The sequence below is a fragment of the Antechinus flavipes genome, chromosome 4 (assembly GCF_016432865.1).
Source record: "Antechinus flavipes isolate AdamAnt ecotype Samford, QLD, Australia chromosome 4, AdamAnt_v2, whole genome shotgun sequence".
NCBI lineage: Eukaryota > Metazoa > Chordata > Mammalia > Dasyuromorphia > Dasyuridae > Antechinus > Antechinus flavipes.
The window spans coordinates 456,801,789-456,829,788 of record NC_067401.1 but is presented as its reverse complement, the minus strand read 5'-3'; the positions used below and the strand labels follow the sequence as shown (position 1 = coordinate 456,829,788).

The following is a 28,000-nucleotide window of genomic DNA, read 5'->3' as shown; positions in this document are numbered from 1 at the left end:
GCCCGGGTGGCGATAAAGTAGCAATTCCCGATCGCGGTCCGTCCCTTCGTGTCCGTCCGTCCCTCCGGCCGTGTGCGCGCGGGCGTCAGGCTCCCTCCTCCCGCTCGGCTAGTGCTGCGGCGCCCGGGGCTCCAACGCCTGCTGCCTCCTCCCTCTTTCCGCGCTCCTCCCGTCTCCTCTCTCTGCCACCGGCCAGCTCTGCCCTGCCCGCTGCCCACAATGCAGCAGAGAGAAGCCCCCGAGATAGGCTTCCGGCCCCACTTCCCGCACTTCGCCACCAACGCCATCCACGTGGGCCAAGAGCCCGAGCAGTGGTCCTCCCAGGCCGTGGTGCCGCCCATCTCGCTGTCCACCACCTTCAAGCAGAAGGCGCCCGGCCAGCACTCGGTGAGCTCGCCCACCCTCCCCAGAGCGGCTCTTTCGGAGAGGGGGCCGGGCCGGGAGGAGGGAGGGGAGGGGAGCCCGAAGGGCGCTTTTCTAAGCACGGGGCAGCCTGGGACTCCGTGTTCAGCCTGCCCAGGAGGGCACTTCCCACGTGCTAGGAAAGTTAGGGAGGATCGCTGAGCAAGACTGCGTGCCCATTGCATCAGAGCGTCACGGTCCGCGAGCTTTAGCCCGAACTCCAATTCGGACCCGAGAAAAAGGCTAATCATTCGTTTTAAAGACTATGATACGGGCCCGGAAAGGCACGCTTAAAATCACTCGTGCGCTTGAATGGGCACGAATCAAGCGCTCACCACGTGCCAGACACTGAGGAGCGCCGGGGCTTCCCCTCCTTTCTCTTCCGTCCCCCGGAACAGCGCAGGGTCGAACGGGACAGATTGACAAACAGCAGCATTTGAACCTGAATCTGACCTCAAACCCAGCGCTCTAGTCCGAGAGGGAGACGAGAAAGGGGAGGGGAGGGGAGGAGAGGTCAGGGAGCGGAAGAGAGGCAGAGATAAGGGGATTTCCCAAAGCCACTTCGAAAAAGGGCTGAGACCTGAGGTTTCTGGGCTGCCAGTTACGAGGTTCGGCACGGGTAACCCACCTGGGCGGCCTCGGAGCTGAGCAGTCCGTTTCAACGTCTGCTACCCTTGGACCAAAATCCAAGGTCTGTTAAAATTTCAGGGCGCGACCCGGGCCAGGAAGGCAGCCTTGAATTACCTCATTGCAGCAGCCGGGAGTTAAAAGTACAGTCCATATGATGGGAGTCCAATAATAGTTAACTGGGGAACAGACAGTCCCAGGTAGCAACTTGTGGCTGGCTTGGCACAGGCCGTGGGGCTGATAATGCCAGTAAAACAGCCAGTGGGTGCAGACTTCCTGCTTGCTAAGTGGCTTCTTTCCCCCTTTCCCTGTTTGTAAAGTTCGGGTGAAACTAAGAAGTGAGATTTGGATAGTCCAAAGGAAGCCTCTTGGGTTTTAATGGAAAACCAAAGAAAGCTCCTAAACTGGCTTCCTGATTTTTATCAGGGGCTGCTTTTGACTATTTTGTTACTTTCTTTTGTTACGGAAATGTTGGCTTGACTCTTTCCTGTCTGTTCGGTGGCACCCTGCAAGGCTAGAGAGGGGCCACAGTCCCCAAGAACCTAGAGTAAAACATCAGCAGCCCAGGTGGGATTTTTCTTCATTAATTATTTACAGAAATCAAATTTTGTAAATAGTTTGGCTTGGCGGAGAAATTTCCTCTTAGTGATTTGCCAAGATGGCTAAGAACAATTTCATAAGACTTTGAAAGTGAATAGAAATTCTTACCTGTGTGTATGTGTAGTGTTCCACCCAGAGTTTGTTCCAGAGTGCTACTGGCCTAGTCTCTTGCCTTTGTTAGTCCACTAGTTCCCTTTCACTTCCTTCATGATTAAACTTGGCTATGGCCGCATCTGTGAGTTATCTTCTTTTCACTTTCAGTCTTATCACTATCAGGTATGTGTCTTTGTGTTAGTTCTGCTCATTTGACTCCTTTTCAATTTATCCAGTTCTTCCCTTGCTTCTCTCTTCATCTTTTTCATTGTTGTTTTTTCAGCAATACTTTACCTTATGTTCATAAACTAAGCACCTAAACCAGCACCGTTGATGGGCAATTGCTTTGTTTGCACTTCCTTGCCACCACAGAAAGGACTTATTTCTTATATAAGGGAAGTTTTGATCAGGGAGCTTTTTGGGGTCCAGTTCCACTACCTTTTTCACTTTTGCAATTAGCATATTATGTTCAGGAGACAAGAAAACAGAATTTCTTACTACTAAACTCCTAAATTCACCCTTTCCCCCTCAGAGCTAAATGTCTGTAAGTGAGTTCTTATAGCAACTTGGAAACAACTTTTAAAGAGACCTGTGGCAACATAGGACAGATTTTTGTGGTATTAGCTCACTGATCTCATAGGGAAAAATAGGGGTTCTTCCTTATCATCTCTGGCTCTTGGACCCTCCCACATCATATCCATCCATTTTGTGCTTGAATAATATCTCCCTCAATGGAGTGTGATGAGATCTCTCTGCATTTCTAGTCATTTCCTGGAAACTACCGTGGGAAACAGGGAAAGAGGAAGAAATAAGCATTTATGAAGCATCTGCATGTGCCAGGCACTGGGCTAAGTGCTTTACAAATATTATTTAATGGTTGATCCTCACAATAACCCTGTAATATAGATGCTGTTATCCTCAAAAGTGAATCATCCAGAGTCACAGATGGATGCTAGTAAATGTCTGTGGTCAGATTTGAATTCAGGTCTTCCTGATTCCAAGCTCAGTGAGTGACTTCAAATATGAAGGATTAAAGAAAGTCAGGGGGAATTGAACATGGTAAGCATGGAGAAAGCTATGTTTTATTTTAAAATGTAAATTTTTATTGATACTGTGTTCTTTTTTTAGTATCACCTACATTCCTCCTTTTATTTTTCCCTCCTGAGAGACCTGTCTCTTGGAAGGAGATACACACACACACACACACACACACACACACATCATCATCATCATCTATCTAGCTTTCTATGTAATCTTTTTTAAATCCTTTTTTAAAGAAAAAGAGGAAGAGGAAAAAACTCACAGCAAATGCATCAACACATCAAAGCAGTTTGACATTATAGACAATGCTCCATAGCCATTCTTCGCCAGCCCTTCCTCCACGTCTGCTTTCTAGTAAGTGGGGATGCTGGGCCAAGAATGATACCTCGTGGTGTCTAGGGCTTGCTTTGGGAGTCATGTTTGTGGTTTCCATTTAAAGAACCACCAGCTCTGGCAGGATGTGTCTCATAGCTTCCTGCTATATTCTAAATAAAACTCTGAATCAATACTGATCTCGGTACTTAGGGACGGTGACACAAGCTGAAATTAGTGTTAGGCTTTCATCAGGTGGATGCTACTTTTTCCATAAGGTCTAACGAGTTTATAAGATGTTTATGTGAATTTGGGTGAGAGCTAAAAATTCACATGGAAAAATGAGCCAGTTGCTTCCTTCCCATGAGCCTTTTGCTTCTAGTAACTCAGCCACGTGACCTAAGTTCAGACTTTCTCTGACTTGAACTATTAAAATAACTTTGTTGTTAACTACCTATTAGTGTGGCCCTCTCGTCTCAGCAGCGATGTCGGGTGGATAGCTTTCTGCCCTCAAACCATCTATGTGCCATCTACAGAATTATCTTCAAATGCCATTCACCTCTTCAAAGCTGTCAAGGATTTTCTCCCCGATTGGCCAGTAATAGGTCCCGGGCCAATCCCCAATGGGTCATTGGATCCGATTGGCTCAGTATAGATGTAAATAGCAGTTATTTGTTTGGTCTTCGATTAATTGGTTTGACTAGGTGAAAGGAGATTCTTTGCTCCAATTGCTCCCCAGTCTTAATCACTGAAATGGTATTGATTGCCTCAGTTAAATTCAGACCTGTAGAAGACCTTAGCTTCAAAAGGCTCAGGTCTCCCACTGAATCTGGAGCTATCTCCAGTCATCCTGATCTCTGTCTAGCCACTGGACCAGAATGGCTATGGAGGGGAAAGTGAGGCAGGGAACCTTGCTCAGCACTCCCTCATTCCAAATCCAATTCACTTGTATGTCATGGTCATGTGACAATGAAGGACAAGCTACTACATTTGGAACTGTGGAATCAAGAAAGAACTCAGTCTGAGATTCCAGACCAAACGCAGCCAGCACAGGGCAGGCCCAAGAACTTTTGTGTCAAAGCAGCCAGGTTTCCAAAGGGCTTTCTGTACATTATTTTCCATGTTTCTCACAGTGACCTTGACCTCTTCGTTTAGTTCCAGTTTAACCTGAGTCTGTCTTGTTTAGAGGTAATTTTGTGACTTAGATTATAAAATTCCTTAAGAACAAGGACTGGCATATTTTGCTCCTCCTAGCTTCTTTGTGTCCCTGGAGCTAGCACAGTTCTTGGCACCCGGGTACTTGATAATGCTGGTTAGCTGGTTAACTTGCCTTGTTGTTGGAATGGATGCTGTGATTATCCCTCTCCTCCAGATCTCAAGAGCATCATACATAGGAGCTGTCCGAGGTAGCATTTGAACCCAATCCTTCCTGGCTCGTTAGTCTGGGATTGTAGCTACTTGATCATTCTGCTCGATGTGCTTCCTAGCTTTAGAGAGAGGTTTAGAGCTAGAAGGGGCTAAACAGCTTTTACACGCCAACAAAAATGGCCAAATAATGCAAATTTGTATAATTATAGTGTCAAATTAGGAATCAAAATTTGGGAGGGGGAAATTATGGTGGGTCCTTTGATAGCAATAAACTCTGGCTCTGATACTTGCTGAGGTTTGTAGGTTCTCCACTTTGGTGTACCAGGGTCAGCCAACCAAGGCAATGGGGCAGGAAGGTTAACGGCTGCACGTTGTTGCATTCTGAATCATTGTCATCTTCAGCCACTTTTTCACAGATGAGAGCCAGCTTGGCAGAACAGATGGAGCTGGTCATCAAGGCAGAGGCCACGGCAACAAGTTTTCACCCTTTGCAGCATGCTAAGAAAGAGACTGATGTTCAGAAAGGTCCCCTGGAAGCTCCTGGAGGAGGAAGCAGAAACCTGGGAGACAGAGTGGCTTTCCCAGGGATGCCCAGATAGGGTCAGGGGTCTGATTTGAATTCAGGGCCACAGACTCCAGAGCCAGTTAGTTTTTTTTTTACTCTTCATCATCACATTTTCTTAACAATAGGTGCATCCAAGGCCAGGCCTGGAGGCAGGAAGCCCTGAGGTAGAGTTCAACCTTACACATTACTAGTTGTGTGACCCTGAGCTTCCATTAACCTCATAAAATAGGGACCTCCAGGACAGGGTTGTAGTGAGGACCCAATGAAGTAATATTTGTAAAGGGTTTGACAAACTCTAAAATGCCATGTAAGTGCTAGCTCTGTGGTAGCCAGATCCTTCCCTACACTCATTTTCCTCATTTGGCAAAGTGAAGAAGATTGTGTTAGATCAAGATTCTTAACACGGAGTCTGTGAATTTGTTTTTTTAAAATATTTTTAGAACTATTTTTTTATCACTGGTTTTCTTTCTTATGTGTTTTATTTCATGCATTGAAAACCAATTCTGAGGAGTTCAATGACTTTAGCAGACTGCCCAAAAAGTGCACAGCTCCCCCAAACTTCAGAACCCCTCCTTTAAGGAGTTGCTCTTTCTTGGTTTTAGGATGAGAATTTCTGTCCCTTCAAAACCAACTCAAAAATCTGCTTCTTTGCAGGTGGTAGGGAAGGAACAAACATTTATTAAGCACCTGCTATTCAATACTAAACATGGAGCCTCAGTTTCCTCATTTACAAGAATGGGGATAATAATAGTCATGGTAATTACTTCACAGGATAATTGTGAGGCTAGAAGGAGTTTTGTAAATCTTAAAATACTATGGCAGCTTTTATTATTGTTGCCATCAACATCATTATTCCTCCCTAGAGATGGCCCCTCCTTTCTTGTATTTCAGAGAACTTACTATCTCTCCTATATACTCATCATATTCTACTTTGTATAATACATATGTCCTATGAACTATGCATCTCTCTCTTACCAGATTATAAAGCCCTCAAGGAGGTTTTTTTCCCCCCATTTTTTTATTCCTCTTTCCCAGCATTTACTTGGTGCATTTTTGAGGGGAGGGAACTTGCAGTGTGAAATTGTTTACCAGTGTGGATCTGCAATTTGGAGATTTGCCTTGTGCATTGAAAAGTTAAGTTGACTTGTCCAGAATCACCCAAACAGTGTGGGTCTGAAGCAGCAACTCAACTCATTTTTCTGGCTCCTCTCATTGCATACAGTTGACACTCAATGAGTGTAGAATTTGAATTCATGCTATGACTCTCCATTTGTAAGACCAAAAGTAGGGTAAGGGAGCTGAAATCTGTTGGTTCCATTTAAGAAGATGGATGAATGATCATTACAAATGACTTTATTATTGAATTGAAATGACACTTGGAAAAAAAAAAGTGAGCTACTTATTTCCCAAATTGAATGAGTTTGAGATTCAGTACCTCCCCACTCCCCTTTTTAAATACTTTGAGTTTCCACAGTGTCTCTTTACCAACATAGCAAAAAATGTCTATACCTCCTATGCCAATGCTTTTCTTAAACCTTCAAGTCCTGGGGGAGGGGGAGAAAGCAAAAACAAAATGAGTAAATAGCATTATGTGCCCTTTTCTTCTGATGACCAAATGAGGTAGTGCATGTAAAAGCACTTTGCAAATCTTTGGGGCTCTATTAAGTCAATAAACAAAGCTTTCTTTATTAAGTGTGTCCTTTGTGCAAGACTTAACACTAGAACTGAGACCTCAACTAAAAATGAAAGTGTTTCCGCCTCCCAGGGGCTGATTTTCTGAATCTGAGATTGCCCGATCTCTTCCAAGTTCTCATGCTTCCACTCCTGGGCCTCCCTTCAGTTACCCACTGAGAATGCAGATGTGAAAGGGGCTGCTCTCAGCTCACAAAATCATTCAAGGAAGAAGGGGCTTAACAATGACTGATCTAGCAGTGGCTACATTGTATATTGATTATATTGTATCTTGGCTACATTGTAGCTTACCTGTATTATATCTTGACTACACTGTATCTCTGCTATATTATATCTTGGCTACATTGTATCTTACCTCCATTATATCTTGACTATATTGTATTTCTGCTACATTATATCCTGGCTACATTGTAACTTAGCTACATTGTTTCTTGACCACATTGGATCTTTGCTACATTATATCTTGACTACATTGTAGCATTGCAGCAGTTCAGACCTTCCCTTTCTCTAGGGAGAGAGCTGTGGTCCAGACTTTCCCCTCTCCCCTTTGACCAATCTCCTGCTTCAACTGGGTCAAGATGAAAGGACTTCTGTGGCAGCTTTTCATTCCCCCCTTTAGAACCAAGTTGACTATGACCTTTGATATAAATAACAGCTGGAGAGCATGGGAAATGTGAGAATCCCACTTTGGAAGTCCTTTCTGCCACAATGTAGCCAGTTTCAGAGATAGAAGGGAGAGGGAGAGCGAGAGAAAGGAAGGGAGGGAAGGAGAGAGGAAGAGAAGGGGGAAAGGAGAAAAAGAGAGAGAAGGAGGGAGGGAAAGAGAGAGGAAGGAGGGAGGAAAATGGGAAGGAAGGAGAAGACAGAAAAAAAGAGACGAGGGAAAGATCTGGAGCTGGAAAGCAGGAATGGGAAGAGCAATAAATAGGACAAAAGAAGTATTTGCACACCCTGAATCTGGCAAAAAAAAAAAATAATAATAATAATTCCCATTATTCCAGTGAGCAAGTTAAAGTAGAAGTAGAAGTCTATATTGACAGAGCAGTGCATTTTAATCACATCTGAAGTGATCAAAGAAAGGACAGGAGAGAGAAGACACAGAGAGAGAGAGAGCTCCAGTGCTCAACAGGAAAACAGGAAGGGAAAGGGTAAAGGGAAATGAGAATAAGGAGAGCAATTAAGAATTACTCAAACTCTAAAATTGGACCAAAAATAGTTCTAGCAGATTTTGGGATTAGAGATAAGGTTGGTATTTAGATTCTTTATTTCTGGCTGTAGTCAGTACATTTTTCTTTGATCTGGAAGCCTTGGATTTTGGCTGTTATCTAAAAGGAATTTTCATTTGGAGATTTCTTTCAGAAGTGACTGGCAGATTTTTCTGCCACTTTGTCCTCTGGCAGGTTCCACTTTGTGCTCTGGTTTTAAGAGCACTGGACATTTTAAAAAATTGTTTCTTAAAATTTGATGTCTAGCTTTTCTCTCGGTCACAGCTTTCTGGTAGTTCTCTAATTCTTAAATTATCTCATTGATCTGCTTTCCAGGGTGATTATTTTTCCTACATCACCTTAACTTTTCTTTATTTTTAAGTTTATTTGTTTAAAAATATTATCGTCTCATCTAATCATCAGCTTCCTTTGGGTTCATTACACTTCAGGGAATTTGTTGTCTAGACCAAGTTTTGTATTTATGGCCAAGGTATTCCATTCCATTTCCAATTCTTTCTTCCATATCTCTCATTTCTTTTCCTGTGTTTTTCTTCTGGTATGTCTGTCTACAGAAGATTCACTTCCAAGGCATCACTCTCATTAAAAGAAAATTAAACTTCAACTCTCTTTATTCTTTAGGGTTTTGAATACAGTCGCTCTGGAAATCCCACGCGGAATTGCTTGGAGAAGGTGGTAGCAGCTCTGGATGGTGCTAAATACTGTGAGCAGTTTGTTTTCAACATGTTTTCCAACAACCACATAGAGGCCCAGGTTGATCTGTAAATATGGATGGAGCTCCAGAGCATTTGAGCAGGAGAAAGGTCTATAGTTGTCCAGTCTAGGAGTTCTTAACTTTGGAGCTGTGACCTTTTTAAAAAATAGGTTGACAACTATATTTTTTATAAAAATGAAATTTTGTTTTTATGCCTTGGAAAAATTTCAGGAAGGAATTTCCATATGGATTTCACCAGATTTTCATTGTGGTCCATGGTACATATAAAACATGGCTAAGTGCTCCTGGTCCAGTTCAGTCTTTCCTTTTAAAAAGGAGAAAATTGGCTCAGGGAGGGGATGTAACTATAACTAAAGATCAGCCATTACATATTTTAAATCTGAATTGGATCTTTCACAATCTAACTGGGCTTTGGAGAAGTTAAAAAGAAAGGCAAACAAGTTCATGTGAATTCACCTTGGTTTTGAAATTGTCAGTGGACAGGGAGGTCTCATGGGAGAGAGCTGAGGACATTGCTGGACTTGGGCACAGAAATCTGTCCCGGGCTTCAGATCCTCCCGCTACTTTTTCTTGTTGTGGGAGAATGGGCACTCGCCTCCAGAGCATGCTGAGGAGCCTCTATTTATCCATCCCTTATCATGTAACCTGTAGCCCTGACCTCAGAAAGCTGTGCTCAGAGTCAGAGGAGATCATGTAGGAACATATTCTGCAAGTATCAAAGTCTTATGATCATCCCAGGAAACACTGGAAAATGAAATATTCTGTAAAAAACACGACTTTGAGAAACATCAACAAACATTACCACACACAAAAACCAGAGGGTAGAGTATGAAACCATGAATCTCGGTCACAAGCTAATTATTAAAAACAAAGATTGAATTTAACATGACAGGCTAACGCTGTCCTGCTTTCAATGAGCATTTATTAAGCACTTTCTGTGTGCTAGGGACCTCATCCGACACTGGAGACACAGAGAGAAAAATGAGAGAGGAAGGGCCCTGAAGGAGGGCCTCTGGTGCAGTGCCTGGCACTTAGTGGGCACCTAACAAATGTTTACTGATTGTTCTGAGGAATACGGGTGCTCAGAGAAGTAACAGCAGAAGAGTCGGGGGAGGCCGCCAGGGGAGGCCTTTGTCTTTGGCAGTTCTTATGATCTTGTGAAACGACTAGACCATATAATAGGATGATCTTGGGCCCAGCCCCCCTGGCTTCTCCCAACAGGGCATCAAGGTGCATGATTAGAAGTAAACCTAACCCTGAAGTAAATCTTAAAAGTCAGGGCTCATCCCCCCGAGCATCTTACCCTTTCAGGAGTCAGATTAAGATTTTCCATGACTTTATCATGTTTGAAAAATAAAGTTGGCAGACTAAGATATGATGTAGCTCCCTCATTTGTTTAATAAATTTCTCAGTCATCTGCTGCGCAGTGGATAGGGTCAAGGAAGACCTGAGTTCAAATGCTGCCTGAGACCCCCTTCTTCCCTCTAGATGTGAGTTTGGCCAAGTCCCTTAATGACTCAGATTCTCGGTTTCTTTACTTGTCACATGGGCTAATGACTGCATCTGATGGGGGTAGGAGCATGAATCTGCAGCAATCTGACCCTGATAGTCCAGAAGGGCCGGCATCCTGACACGTGAGGGAAAGGTTTGAGTCCTAGTTCAGCAACCAATTATTGGGTGGTCTTGGCCAAGCTGGGGAACTTGGCCCACTTGGGTGGCCTCCGTTCCAGTGCCCAATCTTGGCTCGTGCTCCACACGTGTGTGTGTGTGCCCGCTCTGACTCTGCTTCCATTTTAGGTCTGGCCTTCGCTTCAGGCTTGGCTGCCACGCTGAACATCACACATCTCCTGAAGGCCGGGGACCACATCATCTGCATGGACGATGTGTATGGAGGTAAGGAACGCGCCCGGCTCTGAGGGCTGCGTGTAGGGAGCTCTGCCATGACCTGGGAGGCGCGAGATCACCTGTGGTCAGAAGGGTGCTCCGATGGCCCAATGACCGGCTTGGGACCCATGCCTCTACTCTGCCTCAGACCTGGAGGCAATGGAACACATGTAGGCTCAGTGCACTGACCTCCCTGCGCTGTGGACCAGGCTCCCAGACTATAAGCCAGCAGAGTGAGTGCAGGGAACGCCTGCACCCGTCCTGAGTACTCGGGCAGCCAGGGCTTTCTAACAAGTCTCTGGGGGAAGGGTGGGGTGGTGTGGTGTGATGAGGTGGGGTGGGGTTGATGTTGATGGTGATGATGATGTTCCAGAGTCTTTTCTGGTTTTCCTTTATGATAAAACTAGTTATCAGAGTTAAGGTGTGTCAGTCAGAAGGGTGGGAGAGTGAGGAAGATTCTGCGTCCCCTCCCTTCAATTATTAGATATAGCATTGTCATCTCATTTGCCTTGGCAAATTACCCTGTGCCTCACTTTCTTTGCCTATAAAATGGGGGATGGGGAGGGAGTTGGACTAGAATGCCCCTAAGACCCCTGTCTACTTCCAAATCCGTGATCCACAAAATGGAGAAGGAAATATGAAGATTAGGATTTGAAGCAGCATAGGGAGTTCTGAATTCTTACTGACAATTTTCCTAGATTTCTTATATTCTATATATGGTGTTATTTTCAGAATGAGGTTTATACGATGAAAAAATTGAGGTTTTTCTGCTAATGTGCTTCCCCCCCCCCCCCGAAGACGAGCATATTTTTGGTATACAGAAAATTGAATACTCAACAGTTTGTTTACAATTCGTCTTTCTCTAAGTTGGATGATTCTGGGTCTTTGATGGGAAGCACCGGAAACACGTCTCAGTCGTGCTCGAGTATACTGTGGCCTTATTGAGGCCGCTCAGGAACACGAGATGGAGCCGGTCTCCTTGAAAACAAGGCTTTCATTATTGATGTGCTAAGGTCCTCCAGGGGAAATGCCAGGCTCTTTGAGAAAGGCACAAAGGGAAAAGAGCATGGACTTTTCTCTTCCTGTTCGGAAGTCTATATTTGGACTTGGATATTATTTTAAAAACATCCCTGAAATGTGAATTGTGGTTATTTTCAATTCAGGAAACATGAAGAAATTGTCCCCGTGTGTGTGTCTAGATGTATCAGGGAGTGCCTTGGGGGAGGTCTCAGGGGGTTGACATGAGGGGGGATGTGGTACAGTGGAAGGAGAACCCAAGGTGGGAGAGCTCCCTCTGCCACTTCCCAACAGAATGACTCCAGCCCACCACTTCACCTTCATGAGCCTCAGTTTCCTTAATTATAAAATGGTGTGTGAGTGAGTGTGTGTGTGTGTGTGTGTGTGTGTGTGTGTGAGAGAGAGAGAGAGAGAGCAAGAAAGGGAGAGAGAGAGAAACAGTGGGGGGAAGTTTGGGTTAGGTAGTCTCTAAGGTTTATTCCAGCCTAAAGATATGATCTTGGATGTTTTTGAGAAAAAGTACAGTTTTTTTTGTTTTTTTTTGTCTCTGGGTCCTTACCAACTGTTCATTACTTTTAGGTTTTAAATTTCACAATGTCTTTCTGCCTCCCCATTCCTAATCTAGCAAGTTTTAAGTAATAAAATTGGAAATAAACAAAACCTGCCATTTTTAAATTTTTGTGCATGGTATAGAATTAGCTATGCTTGTATATTTAAAAAAAAAAGTTTAAAATATTCAGCTTTTGCATCACTTTCATTTGCAAATAAATCTTCCCCTGTGGACTCCCCCCAACCCCCAAATATATCCCTTGTTACAATGAATTTTAAAAAATGGCCCACATCCCCTTTGAATTTGATCTGATAGTATAGTCGGTACTTTCCGGGTGATGGCAGTTTCCTTGAATATTCCAGGATTGTAGCGACAACACTGGGCTGGGAAGTGCTGCAGGGGAGAGATCCATGCCTGGAACTCGGGGTTTTCCATGTTTACTTGGATCTTTTTCTGCTGCAGGGACAAACAGATACTTCCGGCACGTGGCCACCGAATTGGGTTTGAAGATTTCTTTTGTTGACTGTTCCAAACTCAAGTTGCTGGAGGCTGCAATCACCCCAGAAACCAAGGTACTGACTGGGACCTTGGTGCTCACTCTATCTCTGTCTGTCTGTCTGTCTCTCCAGCTGTGTCTTTGTCTGCCTATCTCTGTCTGTCTCTCCGTCTTTGTCTCTCTGTCTCTCTCTGTTTCTGTCTCTCGCTGTCTCTTTTTCTCTGTCTCTCTGTCTCTGTCTTTCTGTGTGTGTGTGTGTGTGTGTGTGTGTGTGTGTGTGTGTCTGTCTCTGCATGTCTCTGTCTCTCTCCTCTATCTCTCTTTATCTGTCTCTGGGTGTCTCTGTCTGTCTTTGTCTCTTTGTCTCTGTCTCTCTGTTTCCATCTTTGTGTGTGTGTGTGTCTCACTCTGACTCTCTGTGTATCTGTCTCTCTGTCTCTCTTCTCTATCTCTCTGTGTATGTCTCTGGGTGTCTTTATCTGTCTGTCTTTGTCTCTCAGTCTGTTTCTGATTTTTTTTAATGGGAGAAGAACGTATTTTCCCATAGAAGAATTTTTATTTTTCTTTAAAAATTTTAAGTTTTCTTTCCTCTTCTGATTGTGCCCTAGCTTCTAGCATGGGCAACTTGCCCAGCTTACCTTAATCACTTTTTTAAGATGTAAAGACAGAATGTGCCAACTACAAGGACCTTTTAGTGCTGGGTCTTCCAGAGGGTCTCAGCAGAGGCAGAACTAGGCGGGGACCAATTGGGTTTTGCCTCAGGAGGGATCCCTGTTCCAGGACAAGGCATTCTGTGAGACTTGCTGTGAAGTTCCTTCTCAGGGGGCAGGGTTCATCTGACTCGAGTGACCTTGGCACAGGCTCCCAGGCGGCTGATGAAGGTGCCTCCTCCCAAGAAGAAAGAGAAAGTCTTTGTCCCAAATGCATTGTGAGCCAAACCATTTCTCACGTTAGCTGTGCCCGGGGCACCTGCTTCATCGGGCTTTCCAGAAGAGATCTGGAGCAGGGCCTGGGTTAGGCCTCTGGGATCCTGCTTGGCCATGGCACCCAGCAAAAGCCTTTCATCATTAATCTATAATGCATTGTTAGGAAATGGATTGTTCTTCTGTTTCTTCATCCTACAACATCAGACAGTTCTTCCCAGATTTCTCTTTTCCTTTTCTTTTTCTCCCCTCCCTCCTCTTCCCTCCTTCCTCCACTCCCATTGCTTCCTAGTGCTCTGCCAGCCGCGGCCTCCCCAGGAGCAAGAATTACAGGCTTAGGCTCTGGGCTTGTCACCCTTAGTCACCTTTGCCAGCCCGATTATTATCATCCAGTCTTTTTGTCTCTGGATCATTGTGCCAACTGTTCATTACTTTTAGCTTTTAAATTTCACAATGTCTTTCTGCCCTCCCCATCCCTAATCTAGCAAGTTTTAAGTAATGACATTGGAAATAAACAAAACCTGCCAGTTTTACATTTTTATGCACGGTGTAGACTTAGCTGTGCTTGTAGGCTTAAAAATGCTTTTTTTTAATTTAAAATTTAAATTATTCATTGTTTGCATCACTTTCATATTATATTTGTAATTTACTGGACCTTCCAAGATAATGGACACTTCCTCCAGGCCACCACAAACAGAGCTGCTATAAACATTTATGTGCGGACGTGTTCCTGTCTGCAGTCTTTGAGCTAAAGCTGAGAGTGATGTTTCTGGGCCAAAGCATGTGCTGCAGTTCAGTGACTTTGGGGGTCTATTTCTAAGTTTCTCTCCAGAATGGTGGGACCAATTCCCAGCTCCACCAGCAGTGCATCAAGCTTCCTGCCTTCCTATCTGCCCTTTTCTGTCACCTTTGATAATCTGAGAAGTAAGAGGTGGACTTCAGGGTTATTATAATTTGAACTTCTCCTTTAGTGACTTTTAATAACTTCCCTCAGTTAGGGCAGTAGGAAGGATTGATTCTCAGTCTTTACCTTGTAAAGGGAAAGGTCCCACTATCTTTTCCTTTTGGATAGATAAGTCAGGGGAACTAGTGGCTCCAGGGAGCAAGCTCTCTTCCCAGGAGCCTTTGCTCTTTTTAACCAGCTTCCCTCTGCTTTATACTCACATTCCCAGGCTGAACTGCCTACATATCCCCTAGCTGCAGGGATGCATATTTTGGATTCTTGCATAATTATTATCTTTTGACCAACCAACCAACAAATCAGTGAGCATTTATTAAGCACCTACTGTGGGCAGTGGGGAACAAAGAAAGATATAACTGAAATTAACCTTGCCTTTAAGGAAACAACATGTAAGCATATAATTACATAGAAAATATATGAACAGAGGCTTTCAAATAAGTGTTTAATATTCTTTTTTGCTATAGCCCCTCTCTCTCTTTCGTACTACAGAAATACATTTGCACACCCCATTTTGTGTCATTCTGAGCAGGAATCTGTCTTTTTGGATGTGCTCTCCACAGAAAGACAAGGTTGGGGTCATGTTAGCATCCATTGACTACATTCATTGAATTATGTTTCAGCTTGTTTGGATTGAAACTCCCACAAACCCCGTCTTGAAGGTCACTGACATCGCAGGCTGTGCTCAAGTGGTCCATAAATATGACAATATTATCTTAGTTGTGGACAACACTTTCATGTCGGCCTATTTCCAGGTAAGTGAAAGCTCCCACGTTTATGCAACTGTTTATACAGTTCAACATTTACAGAAACTTTTTACACGTAAAACTATTTATCTACATACAGAGATATCTATGTGTCTGTAAACTTTAAAGTAATCCATAAATCCAGCTATTCTTATTACATTATGGTAATTATAATACTCATCAAGTCAATTAACTAATAATAGTATTTTGAAATGCTATTACACATATTTATGGGACGTAACACATAAACCAGAGCTTCTTAAACTTTTTCCTTTTTGCCTGAGAAAGTTTTATATGACCCCAGGTATATGAGTGTATACATTTATACACTATTTATACCTATTTAGGTATACAGATCAAATACTTATTGATAATAAACCATAATTTTATAACACCCCCCCCCTTCCATTCAGTAATGAGACCCCTTATGGTAATTTTAGGACCACAGCTTTGATCTATACTCTGGTGCCTTCCCTTCAAAAAAGAGGAAATTTGGGTATCATTTTTAACCTCCTGCCTAAAACTTGGACAAGTTTTTTGGAGCTGTAAATACTGTTTGTCAAATAATTCTTTGGGCACAGCTCTCTGAAGAAAGGCCATTAGCCATTTTCCCAGTTTTATATATATATACATATATATATATATAATATAAATAATAGATGGCCATTAAATATATATATTCCTATATATATGATAGCTGTTAAATATATATATGACAGCTGTTAAATGCATATATAAATATATATTCCTATATCTATATATATCTATATCTGTATGTAGATAGATAGATATCTATGGTAGATAACTGTTAAATATATACATTTCTACATCTGAGGGTTCCCTCCATGGCCAGGCTCTCAGATCTGTTCCAGATGACCATCTCCCCTTTTAAAATGAAGCCTTCACACCTCGTGACCGGAGAATGAGCCAGCTGCCTCCCCAACCCCAAGTCCCCGGCTCCCAGGCCCCAGCATCCTAGCTCTTTGACTAGGCCTTGGCCATGTTTGCTGAGTCTCTGTCGCCTCAGATGTGGTTTAATGGTTTACTTCAGAGAAGGCAAAGTCTGATGGTGATTAATATCTAACTTTGTGAGTCAGCGTTGTAGTTAATGGAAGTACATCACAGTGGGGAGGATGCCAGTTGCCAGGAAAGAATTTTTGGGCTGCGGGGCCGAATTCTCGGGGTCCTCAAGGCTCTTCCCAGAGTTCCGCACAGGATTGGTCTGTGAATGGCTTCGATAACGTAGCCCAGAGACTAAGCCTTCCCCTTGGAGAGCTCACACGGGACAAATGCAGTAAGACCAAGGGTCCTGTTGGCTGGGTGATGGTGAGCAGGCAAGCTGCCAGAACCGCACCTGTGGGCCAGGTGCTGAGGGTTTTGCTGGGCAGACCTGCCTTCCCAGGAGTTCTCTGTGAGTTTGTCCATGCGGCTTCAGAATACAAAACCTCCTTTCTTGTCAGGCTGAAACCCAGGAGGTTTGATGATCCTGTTGTAAAATACACCTTTTTTTTGGTTACTTTGAACACAGTCATATGAAAATTGGAAGGTTAACAAACAGGAAAAAACATGGCAGGGAAAAAAAAATATGGTGGGAAAATGAATGATCTCTTGTTCAGGAAATATCCTTGGAAAAAGCTGGCTGATGGAGCTTTGTCTTGATGGGACTCATTAGTGAAAGAGTAATCAGGCTGGTTAAGGCTCACACCAAAGTGTGAACAATCTTGACAATAACATGGGGTTAGAATGACAGAAAGTCTCTTCAGATTGGTTTTGCACTTGGTTTTGAGACTTTTTGAGAGTTAGTGGTAACTTTTGGTATCTGAATTAAAAGAAAAACATGACCTTGGATCCCTGTGCCATCTCAGAAGCGACCATTAAGAGAAAAGTGGGATCAAGAAACCTGGGATTTAACTGAGTTTCCAAAATCAGTCATATCGAAAATCTTATCTTCCCCTACAGCTCAGTCAGGAGAATGGAAAGGAGGGGAACTTCCTAAGTTTTCATCTTTGTGCCCAGAGTCCTTGGCTCTTAGGCAACACTTAATAAATGTTTATTGGCTGAATTAACCGAGTGAACTCTGTTGAAAGGACCAGATTTTGGGGGGAAAGGAGAGGAAACTCTAATATGGAAAAGGATAGGAAATAATTCAACTTTACTATATGTGTTACTAACTAAACAGATGCTTAAGATGGTCTACAGAGCTTCTACAGAGCTGGTAGAACAACACTGTCAGCTTTGACAATCCCTCCCCGGATCCCCTTGCACCCCCACTCTTCCACATAGAAACAGTAACCTTCTGTTTCATTTCAGCGTCCTTTGGATCTGGGAGCTGACATTTGTATGTACTCAGCCACAAAGTATATGAATGGTAAGTATGAACACGCTCTTTAATTGGTTCTTTTCCATTGATGGCTGAAAATAGCTCAGAGTTTGACATTTCAGTTCCCATTTTTTCCACAGTAATTTCACTTTTCCCTTCTGACTCATGTGGAGTGAAAATAGTGTATTGCTCCACTCTGATTTGGGGAATGACCTTTCTTTTCTCCTTTGAAAGAAGGATAGGAATGATTTTTTAAGGTTGAGAATACTTGGTACTCAAAGTAATAATAGTAATGTAGATCAAATGGAATATTTGTAAAAGAAAAAAAAGTTGGACCCCATAGAATGCTTTTATACACACACATATATAATATATATGCCTCTTTCCCTCTCCTTCCCTCTTTTCCCATCCTTCAACTTGGAAATTGGCAAATAGAGAATTTTAGAGCTGAAGGGATTTTAGTATTGTTTGGTCATGGACTCACCAAGTTTTAGAGTGGGGAAGGATGTCAGTGGGCTAGTCCACCCCATGCCTGTGCAATAACCGCAGAATGCTCACATTCAGCCTTTTTTTTCCTTGGGAGAGATCTTACTTCCCAAGGCAGCCCCATGATTCTGACGGGTGGAGAGTTTTTCCTGATGGCGTCTCCATGGAATGTGGGCTTTTGCTACTAAGTTTTCTCTCTGCATGCAAATAGAACAAATTGAATTTGGCTTCTAGGTGGCAGCCCTTCACATACTGAAGAGAGCCAGCCTTTTCCAAAGGAAACTTTCTCAATTCTCTCCAATTATCCTTAGAGAGCCTGGGCTCGGGCTCATCCACCATATTGCTTGCTCTCACCTGGACACTTTCCACTTACTAATGCCTTTCCTAAAATTAACTGAATATAGCACACTCTGAATGTGGGCTGACCCAGGCCCATGAGCTCATTTTACAGAAGGGGTCAGACCGAGGGCCCCAGATCAATAATTGAACCCAGGCTAGTATCACCCTGCCTCCAGCTGCTCCTCTTCTCTAGAAAGGGATGAGTAGATAGTGTGCTTTGTTATTTTTTATAGTTAGTGGAAAGGGACTATTAATCTTTGCTCAGTGAGGTGGGTTCACACTGGCTCCTTGATTCTGGCCTTGTCTCTACAATTCAGCAGGAACAGGGAACTGTGGTTTTCGATATTTAGATAAGAAGCAATATTTCCAAGATTCCAAGATCTGAAAAATCTTTCAAAAAGGCTGTTTTAAAACAAATAATGGTTGGTCTCGATGGAATCACCCACCCTCTGAAAAAGTGTTTGGGTTTTTTTTCCTAGCTGCTTTTCATTTCTACAATGTTTTCCCACCATTCAGTGCTTTGCAGTTGCTTTAATAGGCTTATTCCTTGAGATATTCTCTTCACTTGAATACTATGCTTGACAGGTTTAAAGGAGAACTGACATTCATTTGTGTTCTTTTCTTTTTTTCCTATCAGGCCACAGTGATGTTGTCATGGGTTTGGTTTCAACGAATTCTGAAAACCTCCATAAAAGACTCAGCTTCTTGCAAAATTGTGAGTATCTCATTTTGAAATCTGGGGAGCAGATTCCCTGGCCCCCACCCCCTGAAGCCTGTTTTCCATTTTGTGAGAGAGAATGCCTCTTCTCCTCTGTGTGTATGTTTGATAGATTTGGCCCTGCCTTTTCGGCAAGCTCCAGCTTTCTTTTCTAAATTTTCAAGGGGGGTTTCCCATGAGGATTCTCTTATCCTGATAGAGTTCTGGGTTCTTTATTCCTTCCTTTATAAAAGAAACTTCAGAGGCAAACCCAGGGGTGTGGGGGGGGGCAGGATGTGATGGGCGGCCGGAATATCATTACCGGCACCTACTCTGGCTATCTCCTTTCTGGCTTGTCTGCAGATCACAAGGTCATGGCTAACTCATCTAGAGATTTTTTTAACTTAAAATCATGAACTTTTTTTTAACCTTTAAAATCATGAAGTCTCAGGTTCATGTCCCGCCTCTGACCCTGTATATGACCCTGCAGTAGTAGTAGAGGCAAAATTATTTTATCTCATGGGGTGTCAGTGGCCAGTGCCGTCAAACTCCAGTAGAAATAGGGACCTCTAAACTGTTCATAGGGATCCTGGCTTAGAAAACCGCATGCTAACATGATCTGTGTTCTGCTGTATTTTTATTCTGTTAAATATTTCCCAAGTGTTCTAATGGGTGGTTTGGGAGCCCACATGGTGCTCTGGGCTACTCTTTAAGACTGTAAGTTGTCTCTGCCTCAGTAGAGCCATTCTTTTCCTGGGATTTTCCTATACCAATGAACCCCCAGTCCAGCTATATCTGTCCCCAGTTTAGGGTCACATCAAGACTAGTGATTACCAAAGGACTTTGTCACTTAAAGGCTAAGACATTTTTTAGATGTAAGATTTCTTTTATAGTTCCTGCTTTGGGACACTACATACAGTGAGTTAATCATTATTGTTTCATTTTAAATGGTGGTGAAAGGAAGAGCTCATGTTCCCAATCATTTTCCTACTTCTTTTCCTATTTTATTCAGTTACTCTGAAATAGGGAGAACCTCCTGACCTTCCCTCCTCCCATTTCTGGATTCATTTTATTAACATTGCTGGAGTTATGCTTGTTGGACTTTCCACTGTCATTGTCATTGTGTTGTTTTCCTGAGTCAGCTTCTTTCACTTAGCATCTATCTGGTTATGGGCCACAGCTGGATGGAACCCAGAGGCCGTATAGTCCAACCCAGTCATTTTCCAAAGAAGCAAGACCCAGGTCTAAACCTAAGGCTAGCTAAATAGAAAAGGTCAAAGGGAGGACCCCCACTGCCTCATGCCTGCCTTCTGGGTTTCTGGGGACTCTGCACATTCACTGCTTCTCATGGCATTGCCAGTTTCTGCCATGTTCATATACCACAGCGCGTTTGGCATTCCCTGGCTGATGGGCACCCACTCTGTTCCCAGTTCTTTGAACCAGTTTGCAGTGAAACTTAGTTAATGAGTGTCTGGTCATTGACTCCTATCACTGTGCTTCCCCTTCTTTCTTCATCAGTAGCTTTCTGAAAAAAAATAGAAACATCCTCTCAGAAAAGAGACATTAAAAAAAATTCCCTAAAATGGAATGGAAAAAGCCCAGAACTCTTTGCATAGGTGACAACCACCACTTTTCTTTTCTTTTGGAAACACGAGGAATGAATGCTGTACGCCTGGGCATGGGGGCAAGAGAGGGGGATTTTGAATTTTCTGCTGCTTCACAAATAATCTTATTTTAGTGGCTTCCTAAATTCCCTGGGAATAATAAACCAGGTAACATCGTCATTAAGAGAAAAACAGCCATTTTTCTCTGTGTGTGCTTTAGGATTTTGTAGATTACTGGATAAAAGGTTTAGAATCAAATAGGCAAAACCAATAACAGTGATCTCATCCTAAAGCATACAACATTTTACATCTATAGTATCCCCCCCACTAAAAAAAATAAATCTATTTTTTCCTTCCCATCTTACCAATTCATTAAGAAAGGCAAGAAGGAAAACTACATTTATTTTAGTATATAGTCAAACAAAAGAAATCTTGATGACTGTATCAAAAATGTCTCATTCTGCCTCCTAAATCCATCACCTTTGTCCAATAGATGCTATGTATTGCCTCCGATCTCTTGGGGGCCCAGATGCTCGATAAAGTGATTCTTTCCTGATGCTTTCCAAGTTTGTTTGTTAGCGGTGTTCTTGCATGAATTGTTCTCCTGGTTTTTCCTCATTTCCCTCAGTCTGGCATTTTCAGTTTGGAAGTTGCTTGATCTACCCATTCACTGACTTGGAGTCAATAGAGAGCCAGCCTTGGAGTCAGGAATAATGGAGTTCAGGTGCTGCTTTTAACACATTCTGCCTTGTGTCCATGGGCCAGTTTAACCTCTCTGTGTCCCAGGCAACTGAGCCAGTCTTCATTAGCAGAGGGAGTTTCCTCCCTGAGAGTTCCCTGTATTTAGGAGATCATAGGATGAACCCAAAAAAGAGCATCTATGAATTTCTATTTTTTGAGAAAAGCAAAAGTTGCTTTTTGTTGGTCTTCCATGTGAACCTTGAGGCACAGCTATGTTCAGAGCAGCTGATGGCATTTTGTGGGGTTCCCCTCCACCCCGGCTATGGTTTGTGTCCCCCCTTGCTGAAGTTTTACTTGAGCCCAGGTGGGGTTGGTGCTGATGGGATCTGGCCTCCAAGGTCCAAGTCGCCTTCTCTTATTTCTGGGCTCTCTTCCCCTTGCAGCCCTCGGCGCCGTCCCGTCGCCTTTTGATTGTTACCTCTGCCTCCGTGGTCTGAAAACTTTGCAGATCCGAATGAAGCAGCATTTCGCAAACGGCCTGGCGGTGGCCAAGTTCCTGGAGGCGAATCCTCGGGTGGAGAAGGTCATTTATCCTGGTGAGTTGTTGTGCCAGTGGGGCCTTCTGCCAATTGAGGCCGTCCTGAGGAGGACCCCGAATGGCTACGTTTTCCTCCCTGTGTTGCTGGATCTGATATCTTCCTCACCTTTTATGTGCAGATAAAGATGGGTGGCCTTTTCTGTCTCTGAAACCAGCTCTTCTTTTAGGACATACTGAGATGGCCAGCCATTTCCCCTCCCTTGGGGAGCTCTGACCTTATAGATGTGAATGGATGAAAAGTACTAAATAATTATAATATATAATAAATTATCATTAATAATAATTTAAAAAGTAATAGTAAATGATAAAATCCCTAGCAGGCTGCCTCTCTTTCCCCTGATTCACCCACAGCCCCCGGCCTTCCTCGCCTGCTCGTCCCTCTGCCCTGTGGCTGGGGGAGCCTCAAGGAAGCAGCCCTGGGTGCTTGACCATGATAGGCAGAAAATGGGCTGATGGTTCTCGGGGCATCGAGTGTTGTCCCAGTGTTCCTGGGGGGCTTAGATGAGATCATATGTATAGCGTGTGACTACATAAAGGTCAAGCGTCCTTAGTTTGGATCCCAAGTTACATCCCAGTGCTTTTCAGTAAGACGTTCCCTTTGCTGATCGCAGGTCTGCCGTCTCATCCTCAGTACGAGCTGATTCAGCGCCAGTGCACCGGGTGCCCGGGGATGGTCACCTTTTATATCAAGGGTGAGCTTGCGCATGCAGAAGCCTTCCTTAAGAAACTAAAGGTGAGGAGGTATCGTCCCTGCCGCACGGGTGGGGTTGGCGGACACATGCCAGTCACTGGGGGCAGCATGGCATGGCGGGCAGAGAGCCAGTCAGACCCTCCCTTTGTGGCCGGGTGACCCTTCCTGAGTTGCACAGTTGTTGTTTCTGATGAGATGATGTTTAGAAAACGCTCTGCAAACTGAAAAGCACCATGTAGCTACACATATGTGATAGATATGTGAATATAATATGTGCTACATAAATATTACCTATAAAGTACATATAAGTAGAATTCTCCTCTAAAAACAGCCAAATCAAAATAACTCCTTTACACAGTATCTTCATAACAAGGTAGATCATGGGATCCTCGCATCTGAACAGATTTCAGAGACCCACCTCCTTACAGATAAGAAACTGAGGGAAGTTATGTGACTTGCCTCAGAAATGGACACCCATTTTACAGGTGAAAAACCTGAGGATTAGGGAAGTCATTTGAATTGGTCAGAAATAGAAATGAGACTTGATCTGGGGGTGCCCTGACTCCCAGACCCCAAACCCTTTGTATCTCAAGAAGTACATAAGAGTTGAAATATAAAGACATTGTACGATTATTTTTTTTAACATCCCCGTAGCAGAAGAGAGAGAAGCCCAGGATCCAGCATTCTGGCCTTTACAGCCTGCTGATAGACCATTCTAATAGAATAACAGAAAGCAAGAGCAGAAAGTTCTGGTGTTTAGCTCCCTTTTCAGGAACTTACTTATACATGAAACATTTCTTCATTGTTGCTGTTGGTTCCTTTGGTACCACCGATCTTTTCCTGCCCTGATGTTTGGGCTGGTGGCAATGGGCATTTTTAATATATTTTCAAGTGTGGATTATCACTGGCCATGAAATTCCACGTTTCTATCCTCGGTTCTTCCTTTTTCTTTTCCTGGGCTGACCGGGATCCTCCCCAGCCCCAGACACTGTAATGAAAAGCTATTTTGGTTTGTTTTTTTGGCCTTTGTAGAAGTTGTAGCCACCTAGGAGATTTCACTTTTGCTCTCTTTTGCTGTAGATTTTCACACTGGCTGAGAGCCTGGGAGGATACGAGAGTCTCGCCGAGATCCCGTAAGTTGCTTTCAATTCTTATTTACCGTTGAAATCCTTTCCCTCCCTCTGTCTTCAGCACGTTGGACAGCGCTTGGGACCCAGTAGATGCTTCATAAAGCCTTGTGGGCTGGTGATGATTGGTGGCAGATGGAGTCCAACTTGAGTTTCTAATTGATTTTCAATAGAGGGCAGGCACTTAGGACCCAGAGTTGCGTACAAGGCACTTTCCTCCTAACTCCTTTTTATGGATATGGAAGTGACAGCTCCAGGAGAACTTGGGCAGACTTTGGATTCTGGCCCTGCTTCACGCCGTAGATTTGGAGTTGGAAAGGCTTGAGAATTCTGCCTTTTACATTCGGAAGCCGAGGCCCCCGGGGGCAAAGTGATTTGGCCAAACTCAAACCGGAAGAGTTCCCGGTGTTCTCTTGTCAAAGCCGCAGCTGCCTCTGGGTACCGAGCAGGGCTTAGCGCCGCCCTTGGCGTTTTATTGATGCCATTTGCAGGTGTAGACGTCCCTCCTCCACCTCCCACTCGCACGCTCCTTTAGGACAAAGAAGAGTAAAGGGGGAAGTGGAGAGTCCGGGCGTCGCGTCTGGTGGGCGCACACCCCGCTTCCTGGCCCGTCGGCTGCGGATTTCCCCCTCCCCGTGGCGCAGTCCCTCGCACTCTTTTTCCGGGCCTCGTTTCCTTGCCTGTCAATCCCCTTGAGTCTTTGCCGGTTTCTTTGCCGTTACCTCCCGCACGGTTTCTTGCAGCCGGGTGATGAGCCACGGGCCGCCCCCAGTTTGGCCGTCTCCCATCAGCCCTTGTGTGTTAGGGGCTCCAGGCCCTCCAGAGGCTCCAGCCTGACCCTTTCTCCCGGCAGCTGCGGCCGCTGGAGGCCCGTCGGGGTGTCGGGCTAGCCCCCGCTCTTATGTTTGGTTCCCCCTAGAGACCAGAGGGGCACCGGATTTCCCCCCGGCTCGGGGGCCTGGAGGACGCTCCTTTGGGGCGCTCTGAGCGGGAGAAGGCCCTGCGAGCAGGAGCCGCGTGCTCCCCAGGCTCGGCTTTAGGAAAGGCCCCTCAGAGGGGCCCGCAGCTTCATGGCCCCGTCCGGTCTGACTCTTCTTCCCCCTCCTTTCCCCCTCCTTCCCTCCAACCTCACCCCCCACCCCCACCCGTGCCTGCGGCAGCTCTTGAATACAATGGGTCGGTGCTCCACGGGAACTGCTCAGAGTCCTCCCCTTCCAAAGGCTGCCTGCTAGTCAGCCCGGGGACACAAGAGGGCGCCCTCAACACGGGGAATCTGCGTGAGCTTCCCGAACCGGCTCGGAGCCAGGCTCCGCTGAGCTGCCCGGGAAGGGCTCCGATCCCCTCGGGGTCGGGCGCGTGGGCGCGGGGATCCAGGCGCAGATCCACGGGTGCGAGTGTGCGCGGGTGTGTGAGCAGACGGGCAGCATTTCCACACACAGTATAATATATATAATATGTGTATACACACTCAGACACACACACATAAACACACACACACCCCACACTCTCCCCCACACACACTGACACCCTTACCTCTCTCTCTGTGCAGACGCACGTATGTGGCCGTACACAGACACGGCCATGCTGGGCCCACCCAGGAGCTGCTGGTTAGATTGTCAGATTTTAGAGCTTAGCAATTGCTCCCTTGTTGTTTGTGTAGCGCTAGAAGCCGGGCTCTGGCCCGTTCTGCCCAGAGGCTAACGGGGTCAGGGGTCACTAGGGTCTCTGTAACTTCAGGGTCACTGGCACCTTGCCTGGACTCTCACCACATCCAAGGACACTGCGTTTATCCCCTTTTTACAGATGGGGAAACCGAGGCCCAGGGAGGCTGGAATGGAGCCATTGGCCCTGATTTCACTAAGGCTGGGAAGAGGCTAGGTCAGAGGAAGGGGGAAGGGAGCTCCTCCCCCTCCCCCCCTTAACTCTGTTGCTTTCCCTCGCCAGGGCCATCATGACTCACGCCTCGGTGCCAAAACAAGACCGGAAAGTGCTGGGAATAAGCGACACTCTGATCCGGCTCTCCGTGGGCTTGGAGGACATCGAAGACATCCTCAGCGACCTCGACCAGGCCTTGAAGGCTGCGGTGAGTTCTTGCTCTGGACCCGCCTCTGCTCAGCTTTCCCCGTCCTTCTTGGCATGACTCAGAGGATCCCGGCTCCGGAGTGGGGAGGAGGCCCAGGAGGCTAGAGAGGCCTCCCTCCCCCACTCCCTTTCCTCCTTCTTTCCACACTGAAGTGACCCATGGAGTCTGTCTCTTGGTTGGGATCAGTGGTTAAAGCCTGGGGCACTTTGGGAGCAGTTGGCAGACCTCCTTCCTTTGACCCTCATGGTTCCCCTGGAGGCTGATACTGTCACTCTGCCCATTTCCCAGATGGGGAAATGGATGCTGGAAAGGTAGTGACTTCCTTAGGGATAACTGCTCATGGACCTTCGAGGCAGGATCTGCTCCCCATTCCCAGCTCTATTTTAACATTGCCTCTGGCCTCTGCTTGAAGTCTCAGCTGGAGGGAGGATGAGAGAGAGTATGTGGTGGAAAGCAGCTCAATGGGCTGTGGCTACCACAAGCCAACCCTGGGTCTCTGTGGCTTCCATCCCTGGGGCCCTGTGGCTTCTGTCCCTGTGGCCTCTGTCCCTGGGCCCCTGTGGCCTCCATCCCTCTGTCCCTGGGCCCCTGTGGCCTCCATCCCTCTGTCCCTGGGCCCCTGTGGCCTCCGTCCCTGGGCCCCTGTGGCCTCCATCCCTCCGTCCCTGGGCCCCTGTGGCCTCCATCCCTCCATCCCTGTGGCCTCTGTCCCTAAGCCCTTGTGGCTTCCAGGCTTGTCCTCTGTCCCTGGGCCCTTGTGGCTTCCATCCTTGTGGCCTCCATCCCTGTGGCTTTTGTCCCTATGGCCTCCATCCCTGGGGCCTCCATCCCTGTGGCCTCTGTCCCTGGGCCCCTGTGGCCTCTGTCCCTAAGCCCTTGTGGCTTCCATCCTTGTGGCCTCCAACCCTGGGGCCTCCATCCCTGTTGGCTTTTGTCCCTATGGCCTCCATTCCTGGGGCCTCCATCCCTGTGGCCTCCATCCCTGGGCCCTTGTGGCCTTTGACCCTGGGGCCTCTGTTCTTCCTGCTTCATCCCTCCTGCTCGGTCCCAGTGCGGCGTGCAGCCCTGATGTTTTGTCTTTTTGTGTCCTTCGTTAATGCAGTGCCCTTAACCCCCCCGGTGACTCCGGTGTCGGGATGTGCTCCCGAGGGCCCGGACTCCTGCGATGGCCACTGCTCCTGGGATGGACGACTGCAGAGACTGCCGAGGAGCCTCCCGGGACTTTCTCAGCGGTGTCCTCCACGTCGGGCACCTCGTTCGCTTCTGTGCTTTAAACTCTAAATGATCGGACGGTACGGTTTGAGGTGCTCTCTCCCCTCTGATTGTGGCATTGTGGGCCCGTTTCTGCTGACACTGTTCCCTTGATCGTTCGCACTCTCGCTTCTGGTCGGAGGGGCCACGGTGGCTGCTGCCATCTTGTCCCTTCCTTTCGGCCCTACAATGCCTTCTCATCCTGTTGACTGACGGTTCTTCCCTGTCTGACGGCCTCTGGAATCATCCCCGCGACAGCCGGCTCTGCTGGCCCACCACGGCCCCTCGGTGCTTTACAGAACATGGCCAGGGCACCGAGATCAGATACTTGACACCATAATGTGAAATTCTGTTGGTTTTCAATTGTTTCTTTAAACTCTTGTTTTTCATTTTAATAAATCTCCACAGCAGCCGTGCCTTGCTTTGCATTTCATGTTGCTACTGGGTGCGACGATCCTGATTTTGCCCCAGTGGGTGCTCATTCTTTTTGCTCCGGTCTTCAGCCTCCATAGGCTCGCCATTCTCCTAGAGACATTTATTTTCATAAGATGAATCTGAATCATCCTGACTCGCTTTCCCGACTTTTAAGTTAAAGAATACTCAACGTCGTTGCCCTCTGAGTCTCCCCACTTCTCCCCCTCCTCGCCCCCAAGAGGAATAAGCTTCTTGAAAACCAAAGCCATCACCCGGCAGTGTTGGTAAAGGTGAGGAAGCTTTGGGCTCCTTCCAACTTGTTCTAATTGGGCTTCAAGTTCCTTTTAGAAGGAAACCTTTCTCTCGTTTCTGAGATCCTTCCCGCCAGGAGTTCAAGCTTGTCCACTCCTCCTGTGTCTATTTCAGCGTCGCATTTTAGATCCTCCCTCCTCCCCCATCCCTTCTTCCTTCCATGAAATTGAGCCTGGAACAAAAAG

At 45.7% G+C, this 28,000-nt stretch overlaps 1 protein-coding gene across 1 annotated transcript; it reads left to right on the top strand.

Annotated features, from left to right (window-relative positions):
* The first annotated feature begins 2 nt into the window (after window positions 1-2).
* On the top strand, window positions 3-27,499 carry CTH (cystathionine gamma-lyase). Its single transcript, XM_051999439.1, has 12 exons — window positions 3-387; window positions 8,545-8,626; window positions 10,436-10,531; window positions 12,552-12,661; window positions 15,090-15,221; window positions 17,523-17,580; window positions 18,995-19,072; window positions 21,783-21,935; window positions 22,549-22,670; window positions 23,709-23,761; window positions 25,700-25,838; window positions 26,941-27,499. The coding sequence occupies exons 1-12, from the start codon at window positions 220-222 to the stop codon at window positions 26,947-26,949; spliced, it is 1,200 nt and encodes a 399-aa protein (XP_051855399.1). The 5' UTR covers window positions 3-219; the 3' UTR covers window positions 26,950-27,499.
* The last annotated feature ends 501 nt before the right edge of the window (window positions 27,500-28,000 follow it).

What these genes read in the sequence shown, in the direction of transcription:
- CTH (XM_051999439.1), top strand. Translation starts at nt 220, where the DNA reads ATGCAGCAGAGAGAAGCCCCCGAGATAGGCTTCCGGCCCCACTTCCCG. An exon ending in AGGCGCCCGGCCAGCACTCG is followed by an intron (nt 388 to 8,544) that starts GTGAGCTCGCCC and finishes TTTATTCTTTAG; the next exon opens with GGTTTTGAATACAGTCGCTC. An exon ending in TCATGTCGGCCTATTTCCAG is followed by an intron (nt 15,222 to 17,522) that starts GTAAGTGAAAGC and finishes GTTTCATTTCAG; the next exon opens with CGTCCTTTGGATCTGGGAGC.